This window comes from Vollenhovia emeryi, unplaced genomic scaffold, assembly GCF_000949405.1.
Source record: "Vollenhovia emeryi isolate VEMERY1.0 unplaced genomic scaffold, V.emery_V1.0 DF939143.1, whole genome shotgun sequence".
Lineage (NCBI taxonomy): Eukaryota > Metazoa > Arthropoda > Insecta > Hymenoptera > Formicidae > Vollenhovia > Vollenhovia emeryi.
The window spans coordinates 1,484,010-1,494,813 of record NW_011967223.1 but is presented as its reverse complement, the minus strand read 5'-3'; the positions used below and the strand labels follow the sequence as shown (position 1 = coordinate 1,494,813).

The following is a 10,804-nucleotide window of genomic DNA, read 5'->3' as shown; positions in this document are numbered from 1 at the left end:
TAGCTGCAACTTGATTAGCTACACATTTCTCGAAACTGGAACTTGGACCAAGTTCTAGCATCGTGGATACAGGCCTTTAAGGCTTAGGGTTTAAATTTCTATTGTAGACTGGGACTTAAAAAATTGACTAATCACAGTCGCGTATTCTACTCATACTTGACCGTGATTGGCCAATTTCTAATAGCTTAAGACCTGTGTCCACGATGCTAGGACTTGGCAAAAGTTCTAGTTTCGAGAAATGTGTGGCCAATCAACTTACAGCTTTTCCGTAAGAGATGCAAGTTGATTGGCTACACATTTTTCAAAACTAGAACTTTGACACGGTTCTTGGATCGTGGACACACGGCTTTAGGGCTTAAATCATCTATTGTAGACTGGGACTAAAAGACGACTTAAAAACGTCTTAAAGATTAAGCTTGAAGATGCCTTTTAGACATACGTGCTGTATGAGATTATTTATAGATAATCTTGCGTAAAAATACCCTAAGCTATATTTGGCGGTTACATTTTGTAATATTTTTTTAGACGTACGCGTATTATTAATAATATAGGTTGTGAAATCTTTTAAATGTAATACGAAACACTTGTCTTAATTCTCAACCACTCGCACTCCTCCATTCCCACATACAGAGCTATCGATGCAAAAATACCGATTTACAAAACTTGGTAAAGTATCTGCGGAAGAACATAAGAGGCAATTTAAGCAGGTCGCGCTGTCGAAAATTCTAAAAATGAAATTGACACTTCGGACAATTGCTAGAATCTCAATTGCCCAGAATCAGACCCCGAGAAACCGAGAGATCTCACGATTTTCATGTCGGCCATCTTTCTCTAATTAAATACCGTAACGAGCCGCGGCATTTTTTGACAATTAACGCGACGAATCAATCAGTCCGTCCAGCCGATGTAAGATGCACATTCCGGCGGAACGAATGTAAAATATATTTTAATAGAGGCACGCGCGTTCGCTCCACGTCGCGCACGCATGCACGCGTCGTCAGGCGAATGCTTAATTTCTCGATAGCGTTATCGTACGAGGTTTATCGACTCGCGGGGAGCGTAAAAGAGGATTGCAGGTGCCGAGCGGCGAAAGCATAATAGAATACTCCGGTCGCAGTTGCGACAGCCACGTAATTTACGTCAACGTCATAATAGAGGCCAGAAAAGGGAGCGAGCGAGCGAGCGAGAGAGAGAGAGAAAGAGAGAGAACGATACAACTCGGACGCGTTTTCCGCATTCGCGCTCGCTCGCAGAAATATCGACAGGCACATATGCAGGCGCCGTGCACCGCCGTGCGCAACGTAACCGCGAACGCCCGTTCGTAATGAGACTCCCGCACCGCGTCGGAAAGGTGGAAACGTAGCGGGAAACGGGAGGGTAAAAAAAGAAGAAGCAGACGAGAGAGAGACCGGTCTGGACTCTGGTCTTTCGCATTCCATCCTCGGCCCGACCGAAGCGGAGGTAACTTTCTGCGGTCAACCCCGACGTTCGGCGCCGCGTCTCCGCGGCAGCTTGTCGCCGGCGGTTCGTAACCCTCGTGGCTTAGAAATTGCGAATTAAGAATCCACCGCTTTCTCTCCGCGACGGAGGTTATAGCGTCACGTACGGCTCGTCGGCGCGTCCTGTCCTCCCCTCGGAGGACTCGCTCGCGGGAAGCTTCGAGCTTCTTGCGTCTGCGAGACGCGAAAAATGTTATTATCCAAACGCAGCGCGGCGACGGCGTTACAATACACGAAATGTTTCTAGCGACAATGACAACACCCATGTGCGAGGACGGTGGACCGTTGAGAGAGTGGGCGCCGCTCGCCGTCCTCCTGCAGCAGATCCCCGCCAAGATACAAAACGGCATTTTCACGCAGGACATCAGCTTCACCTGCATCGACGCCCTCACCGAGTTCATCGCCATCGGCACCAATCACGGGCTCGTTTACTGGTACAACAGGGAGAAGCAGGATCTGCAGAGGCTGCATTGCGAGGTGCTCGAGAGATTTGCGTGCCGTGTGAAAAAGCAATTCGGCCTCGATCGAGTCGATTAGGGTAAACGTCAATTTTCCTCCTGTCGCAGAACGTCAACTCCAAGATCACGAGCGTGCAGGTCATCTCCACGGTCGACTACATGGTCGCGGCGGGCAGTGAGCATGGCGTCGTGACGGTGTTTCAAATTCCCAAGAACCCGCCGGACTCGCTGCCGAACAGCTTGAAGCCGAAGCAGAAGAAACAGGTGAGTTGTGTAAAAACGGCGTGTGATCTACCAACGTTCTGACTGTTGTTTTCTACAAGGTGGAGAGGTACAGTATAAGCGGCCTGCATAATACCGCAGTGACGGCAGTGGAGTGGTCCAAGAACGGTATGAAGTTGTTCAGTGGCGACAAAGACGGTTTAGTAGTTTTAACGGAGATCGTTTTTGATATGGTAAGTGGATACCGCGGTCTTCTCCCCGGCGCCTTTCTCGTTTTCCCGTAAATACACCCTGACGTCTCGTACCGTTCCTTCGCAGCATTTATCGAAATCATCGAAACTGTTGAACGAGAAGTATTCTGTGGTACAGTTGAGCTACCAGCTGGGCTTGCTGCTGGTTTCCACAACGTTGCGCACAATTTTAGTCAACAGAAATGAAAATGGGAAGGTGACGCAAGTCGGCCAGAAAGAACGTAAAACGTTAGTATCTTTGTAGGCGTCGTGGCAGAAGTTAGAGAGATGTAACGTCGCGCTGCTTTACAGATTAGGCAAGCTAGGAGCGGTGTTCGGTTCTCGGCAAAATTCAGTGCGAGAGCCGGTAGTCTATGCAAGTAGGCCAGGATTACGTTTATGGCAAGCTGATAAGATTGGTACTGTACTGAAAACGCTCATATTTAAGGTAATAAGCTAACACACACTGCATTCATACTGGATCGTCGTTGCACTTAATCAAGTCATGAATATTCTGAAAAGGATGCGGTTAGATCGGGTCATACGGAGGTGGAGTTGTTAAACCCCGCGCCCGAAGGATCGAGGAAGAATCGCGGCGAGCCTTCGTTCGGCATCGTGTTACCGTTTTGTGATGATTTATTAGTAACGTACTGTGATGACGTAGTCTACGTAGTAAATCCAAATACCATTGCAATAACATCGATCGTAAACGACTTACGGCGCGTCACCGATGTGGCCTGCACTAAAGACGAAATATTTATACTGGAGGGAGAGAGAAATATTTTGCGAATTTCCTATTATCCGGAAAATGATATTTTTGCAGGTGAGAGCGCGCGATTACTGTTTCCAGACTGGAAATCAGACGGGGAAATTGTCACGCTCAAGTTACCTCTAAATTATTTTCTTACAGAAGAAATGAGGCAGACATTGGATCCTTTGATGTCGTTCGCGGAATACAGTAAACCTGTTGCCAATGGTATACTAGAACTGACATCGAAATTAAAGGAAAGTAGTATAGTGCCAGCTATTCCCTTTCCCAAAATCAACCCAACCAACATTATTCAGTCTGTAGGGTAAGTGGAACGTTATTTCCGGAATAGATAGATTATATCTATAGAGGAAAGAGCCTGTTATGAGATAAAGCTTCTGGCAGAGATAATAAGTTTTCGTTACCCAAATTCACTTGCAAATCTTTTCGCCAAACAGATTTCACTCAAAGGGCAATAAATTTTTTATGAAACCGACATGTGTCTATTATTCTGCAGAAAGTCTGCTATCTCATATTATAAATCTCTCATAATAGGGTACTTTGCTCTGCATATAAAATATATAAAATAAAGTCTATCTGCATGTTATATTTGCTATGAATTTTTAGACCCTTCGACCGATCTGGACGAAATTTGTACAGATACTCTTTAGAATCCTACAGAAAACATATGAAACCTGGACGTCCCATTTCCTTCCCCTGTCATCCCCTCGACACTTTGTGACCAAATGCTGATATCCTAGACATAAGAAGCCCGGGTAGTTTAAGCTAGTACGCTTACACATGTAAATTGCATCATATAAAATTAAAACTGAATATTTTCTCAATATGACGAAGTTAAAAGCAACGAATCAAATTGCAGCATCGTATCGATTGTTACCGCCGGTACCGACGTCAATGCGATTACAAACGCGGAAGAAGCTGTGGAAGTGCCGCCAGTAGTTCCAATAGACTTGAATACTACGCTCATAACTGATATCAACAAAATACCGGAATACAATGATAGTAACAGAGCGAGAAACGCGGAAGACGCGAGGTGCAACGATCGCCGAGAGATATTTCAGAGAATTGGCCAGCAGGAATTCGAGGACGTAGTTTTCACGCCTGAGAGGAAGCAAAAGAAATCTCGGAATAAAATAGCGAACGGAAGCGAGATGCCGGACGGCAACGCCGGTCATTTGTCGAGCGGTCTAAGCACCGATCACGTGAACGCCAACAAGACGACGACGACCCATTCCTCTTTAATGCAATTGAGCATCGACGATGATTTTATATTGAAGTCAGATCGTGATTTAGAAACGATTCAACGAGACGTGGAGAACAAGGAGAAATTGTTGGCGGACGTCCTGGATTTTGATTTGTCCAAATACATGACGAGCAGTCGAATAGACAGGGATGATTCGAGCATATCAAATCGCATGGACACCATAACGTGCATCAATTGTAACGTACATTCCAACAGTGTGGCGAACGGAGAGGAACCGATTGCGAGCGAGGAAAACGAAAATGTCGAACAGAGCGATCACACGGGGACCGAATCGGGGGAGGAAGATGTTAGTTATCATACCGAATTAAAGCGGTTAGAGGATCTCGGGGAGTGCAGGAAGACCCTTTTACTAAGTAAACTGGATGATACGCCACTAGCCGGTAATAATTTCGTCAATCTTCGACAGGAGCCGCTCACGAATCGAGACGAGTTAGAACATCAATTTAACGGTAGGTAATTAACGAGTCCTCGAGAACATAATGTGTAAGATGTAACGCCGTGAATATTAAAACTGAAAGTATTCTCATGCTTACAGCTTTGGCAAAGGAATGCGCCACATCCACTGTTCTCGAGGAGGAGGAAGATTGGGTTTTGGTCAAGGATGATATACCATCGATTACGTTTTAAGCAGACGTCGTGCGTAGTAGTTACCTCGCGTCTTGTACATATGTTAATATATTATTAAATTATTAGAAAATTACGAGATGCACACGAAAGGCTTTGAAATAACGAGTAGATTCTTTTATTACGAATCTTTCTTATATAGGGCATGTTTCATTGATCGTGAAAGGATTAAACTTCTATTCTGTTGTCGACATATTCATAATCAGACGAGATTAAAATGTTGTATATATGTGCAATATCAGGCAATGAAATTAATTATTGTTGAAGTCCTGGGGCTCGATTCTTGAATTCATTCGAAGGAGAAAATTCGGCCCCGACAGAAAAGTTGAAGGTGGATTGGTTAAAAGCCATGCGAATAGCCAGTCAACCTGCAACCTTTCTGCAAGAGCAGATATTTCGCATACGTTTCCCCTTCGAATGACTTCAAGAATCGAGCCCCTGAGGTGTGCAATTACGATCGTTGTCATTAGCCAACGAATTGCATTTCGCAAATGTTATCAAAATTGGAATATAATACTAGTCACTCCGTTTGGATTTTAGCATAATAATTAATGTGTTTTAATTATTAATTATATGTTGTAATTATTGATATATTTGTGATTAATGAATGTAACCTTTTATGAATCGAATATTTTGTTAAATATAGTTGCATCAATTCCGTTATTTGATGTAATATCTAAATTCAGTAGATTGCCTAGATTTACAATTCGTTGATACGTACACTATGTACTTATATTTTACTATTTTGGAAAAGTTCTGCATAATGCAATTCTCAGGTATATAATATTTAACACATTTTGCATAATCAAATAGTATTTTTACATGTTTCACGCCTATAGAGCACACGAAGATATACCACTGGTATGGTATATCGCTATTACCCAACATTTTATTATGAGTTGTTACAATTTTTGTCTTGTAATTTTCTAAGTTTTTTTTCAGACAAATAGTGATCTTCATGACACTAGGCTTAATTTTTTTTTATCTACTAGTAGCTACTTATCGCTTGTCTGCCTCTAGTTTGTGGTCCACTTCTGTTTACGGGTGACAGGAAAACAGAAAGATTATACGACACGTGAGAACGTATTGCGTTACGTCGCTCTAAAGTATATCACTTTGCCGCGCATTAATACGAATATGCAAGATACGAAAAAGTTACATACAAATGATTGTTAACGAGCAGTTATGTAACTGTATCAAATGATTGATGCTTTATCAACTATGAAATAATAAAGTCACAGTCTCGAAGTTGAACTACGTATGCTTATATATTTTCCTACCAACATATCCGTCCAATTTAACGAATAGTTCTTGGGGGGGGATTTAGGTTAATCAATTGTACAGCTTTTATTTCTCTCCGGTAATGTACACGATACTCGAATATATGTATATGAGTACGCAATAATTTACTTCATTACTTCATACTCACTGCGCCTCATTACGCTGAGGCCTCGATGAGGTTGGTGTACATTTTAATTTTACTAGCGACGCTCATGTCCACATACTGGTCACCTACCGATACGATCATACCGCCGATGATGGCAGGGTCCACTTTGGCAGTGAGCAAGATGGTCTGACCCTTCTTCAGCAAACGCTTCAACGTCGCCTCCAATTTCCCCTTCATGTCGGCGTCGAGCGGAATCGCGGTGGTCACCTCGCACACCACCTCTCCACGGTTAGCAGCCATTAGCAGCTTGTACGAGTTGATGATCGCATTGAGCTTCGGCAGCCGGCCGTTCTCCGCGAGCAGCGTCAGCAGATTCTCGGTGGCCGGATTCATGTTGCCCTTGCTCCCGATTGCCTTGAAAACCTCCACCTTATCCTTCCGCTTTATCGAGGGATTCTTTATGAAGTCCACCAGCGTGGCGTTTTGCTTCAAGAGACCCTGATTCAAAGAGACACAGTCGCAGATTAATGTCCAAATTAAATCTCCCGGACGGATGTGCAATTGTTTTTTGTTCGCACAAAACTGACACACCTGGAAACTGGTCAAGTCCTTCTCCACCGTGTCCAGAGCCTTCTGTTTAGACGCGGCTGAGAAGAGAGCCATGGCATACCTGCCTTCTAGTCCGAAAACTTGTATCGGAGGCTGCAATAGAAGAAACGAAATCAGGGTAATCGACAATACACAATTGTTTACAACAACAGTTGTAGCAATAACTCTGAGAAGAATTAAAGCATTAGGCCCGGTCTACAATGAGTTCTTAGACGTTAGTCAGAACTATGTGTCGGTCCATCTTCTCCCACCCAGAAAGGAAAAGGATCGACGTCTAGTTCCAACTTCTGACTAACAACTCATTGTAGACCGAGTCTTGGGCCTGGTTTCACCAACGTCGCTTAACTTTCAGCCTAGCTTAATTCATTCTCTGTCTCTTTCAAACGTGAATTAAACTAGGATTAGAATCAAACGACGTTTGACGAAACCAGGCCTTAGAGGCCCTCAGGTTCGGGTTCACCAAACGTCGCTCAACTTTAATCTTAGTCTAATTCATGCTTGTCTCTTTCTAAAGTAACAGTTGGAAAGAGACAAAGAACGAATTAAGCCTTAAGTTAAACAACGTTGGTAAAACCAGACCTCAGGCAGTTACATGATCGAGCCTGACTGAGCTTGTCATCCAGCATCTCGAGGACACACAGTCGTTTCTCAATCTCAACGAAAAAGAGAAAAAACAGAACTTAAATACCTTCACCAGCTGCTGCGCCGCAGTCGACGTGGAAAACGTACGCGTCTGAAACGAGAATCATTCGCGTTATTGACAAGTAATCGAGACGGATGGCGAGATATCTGCACCAACGTGCGTGTTGCGCGAGCGACAAATGCATTTTGATTTGCGTGAAGCTACGCGTTACAAATGTTTCTGGTCGCGAAGACTAAATGCGCTCAATGCGATTCAAGAGTGCTTTAATGTCATATACTCACAATTATTCTACCAACAGACATCTTCACGGGTCTCGGCGGCGATCGGAGGAGCAAGAGCCCACGGTCTTCACTCGGCCACCATTATGTAACGCGCGAGGACGTGCAGGAATCGTACCGATCGGGCGCGAGTATCGCAGGACGTAACGTGTGTCCCGACGTGCGCGTCCGGTGAGTTTTTCACGCCTCATCGCGCTTATTCACGGGCGTATTCATAACATCACGACAGCGCGAGAAAGAACGAGAATTCGACGCCGCGATTAATCATGAATCGTGCGAAATCGTCGACGGTAGGTTAGGTTCGCCGTGAAACGGGGCGGCGAGTTACCGACGGAGGACGCGCGATCCTAGTTGGCCACTTGTGATTCGGAACCGCTTCAATCGTTTACACAATCACGACAGCGCGAGAAAGAACAAGAATTCGACGCCGCGATTAATCCACGAATCGTGCGAAATCGTCGACGGTAGGTTAGGTTCGCCCTGGAACGGGGCGGCGAGTTACCGACGGAGGACGCGCGATCTAGTTGGCTGCGCGCGCGCGCGAGATGTCGCGGCGGGTCTTTCCGCGCGCGCGAGCGCGATAATCGTCGCGTCAGTATTCGCGGCGCGTATTCTCGCTCTCGGATTTACGGATTCAGGAGATGCGATTCCGCGTGTCTCGCGTTACATTTTAAATACGCGCGTTCGCGCGTTCATTAAGGGTAATTCGCGCGCGCGCGCGTTAATTAAACGAGGACGCGGGGCGGACGAGACGCGGGAGGAGGCGAGAACGTGACGTGCCTCAGGTGAGTGTCGTTTCTTCTCAGCTTTTTTTCCCAACTTTTTAAATTATCTAGGATTAGCACCTTGCGGCCTCGATTCCGCCGCACTGCACATCGAAAGTCATCCGTGACGTCTGCGCGGATCGCCTCGGTCGACACGAGCGGTGCAGAGGGTTCATTTTTGTCCCCTCACGAGCCCCCGTGATTCGGGAACCGGCCGAGAAATCGCCCTCGCGCCAGGACACAAGTCCGGCATATGCTGTTCTTAATGGCCTGAAGTAGAATTGCCGTCTTGTACTCTTAAGGCAATGTTTTGTGTTTTAAATCCTTGTCTTAAAGTAACGCGCGATAACTGTCTAGTGACTCAAGAATACAAGACTGCCATTCTGCTCGGGCCCTAAGGCTCCTGGGCTCGCAACGGCCATGTTGGAAATCGTGACGTCAGAAGCGAGAAACAACACGCTGAGAATCTTGTGGCTTATAAATAAATAACAAGATATTTGTGAACATGAAGATAGTCTAGATCGTTTCAGTACACTTTCAAAATACTCCGGTAACTAACCCTTTCCCTTGACAGCTGATAAACAGCCATAAAATGTGAATGTAACAAGATTCCTGTTACGAGTGCGCTTGCGCGTGCACGACTAAGGATCTCGTTACATTCACATTTTATGGCTGTTTATCAGCTGTCGAGGGAAAATGTTAGTTACCGGAGTATTTTGAAAGTGTACTGAAACTAGACTATCTTTTTATTCACAAATATCTTGTTATTTATTTATTAAGCGCAAGAATTCTCAGCGTGTTATTTCTCGCTTTTGACGTCATGATGCCAACATGGCCGCAGTGAGTACCCAGGAATCTTAATAACTTGTCAACTCGGAAACGTATGTATTTTTGTCCGAAAAAGCGCAAGGCGCAGGTATACAAAAAGTTTATCCGAGAAAGGATCAATGAAGATTGCGTTAAAAATAGCGCCGGTAAAGAGAAGAGACGTTTAAAAGAAGAATACGACTCTCGCGCTACGGCGAGAGATCTTGACGAGGCGAGGAAAGGAACGGGGGCACGATTCTCGAATTCACTCTCGGGAGAAACTTACGCGAAAATTCTGCTCTTACAGAAAAGCTGCGCAAGTTGATTGGCTAGTCGCATGGTTTTTAGCCAATCGACTCTCAACTTTTCTACGAGAGCAGAATTTTTGTATAAAGGAAAGCCCTCTATTAGGATTCTAACATAGACATAGCAAACACAGACTGAGTGTTCCATTGAATATGTCTATGGATACTAATACGAGACAGTAGGTATTCAACGTCCAAATTCAATGACGAATCTTTTTTTTTTTGCAACGAACACACGATCTGACAATCAATTTTCCACTGAACTTCACTCCAAAGGCAACAAATCCATGGTGGAACCAACCAGATGATGCCAATTAATTTAGCAGAAACTTAGCTGTCCCGTATTAGGAGCCTATCTCATAATAGGGGACTCTCCTCTACGTCTTTACTTCGAATGAATTTCACTGAAAAAAATTTTTGTAAAATTACATGATTATGCTGGGTTTTTTTTCCGACCCAGCATAATCATGCAATATTACTACCCACATGGAAAATTGCAGACTTTTTTCTGTAATTTTGCATGAAAATTCAAGTGTTTTTACACAAAAATAGTAATTTCGCCTATATTTTACCATTAATATGTATTTTCACTTTAAGAAATCTGGGAAAAAAATTACAGTTATAATTAGGTAATTTTCCGGATTTGAACAAATAATTTCCATGTAAAAGTACATTAATTTTTTTCAGTGCAGAATCGAGCCCCCGGACAAACGCACTTCATTCGGCCGACCGCGTGACATCGTGTTACGATCTGCCCGCGGATCGACAGTCTAAAATCGATCGTCCCTTCTGTGAAACGGCCGTTTCCGACTCGTGCCGCTTTTCTCGCGAAATATGTGAATTCGCGCCGGGTGGACGAAGGAGTCGAGGAAGGTGGCCGTAGAGTACGTGAAGGGTCGGGAACGACGGTCGCAGCCGATGATCGATTCGCTTCGAACGAGTCAA

General features: G+C 44.6%; 2 protein-coding genes across 3 annotated transcripts; one reads left to right on the top strand and one right to left on the bottom strand.

Moving 5' to 3' along the window:
* The first annotated feature begins 1,023 nt into the window (after positions 1-1,023).
* On the top strand, positions 1,024-6,320 carry LOC105566669 (WD repeat-containing protein CG11141). 2 transcript variants are annotated; one of them, XM_012020854.1, is made up of 10 exons: positions 1,024-1,461; positions 1,747-1,976; positions 2,066-2,221; positions 2,281-2,412; positions 2,498-2,658; positions 2,722-2,857; positions 2,932-3,232; positions 3,323-3,482; positions 4,038-4,891; positions 4,978-6,320. In XM_012020854.1, the coding sequence occupies exons 2-10, from the start codon at positions 1,752-1,754 to the stop codon at positions 5,067-5,069; spliced, it is 2,217 nt and encodes a 738-aa protein (XP_011876244.1). In that variant the 5' UTR covers positions 1,024-1,461; positions 1,747-1,751; the 3' UTR covers positions 5,070-6,320. The 2 variants fall into 2 exon arrangements, with proteins under 2 accessions (XP_011876244.1, XP_011876243.1); XM_012020853.1 differs by having other exon boundaries at positions 3,320-3,482.
* A 68-nt stretch (positions 6,321-6,388) lies between these two features.
* Positions 6,389-8,108, bottom strand: LOC105566668 (ATP synthase subunit O, mitochondrial). The gene is made up of 4 exons (XM_012020852.1): positions 7,987-8,108; positions 7,751-7,795; positions 7,045-7,155; positions 6,389-6,951 (listed from the first exon to the last, which is right to left on the bottom strand). Exons 1-4 carry the CDS (start codon positions 8,005-8,007, stop codon positions 6,505-6,507), a joined length of 624 nt encoding a protein of 207 aa, XP_011876242.1. The 5' UTR covers positions 8,008-8,108; the 3' UTR covers positions 6,389-6,504.
* Positions 8,109-10,804: the final 2,696 nt, after the last annotated feature.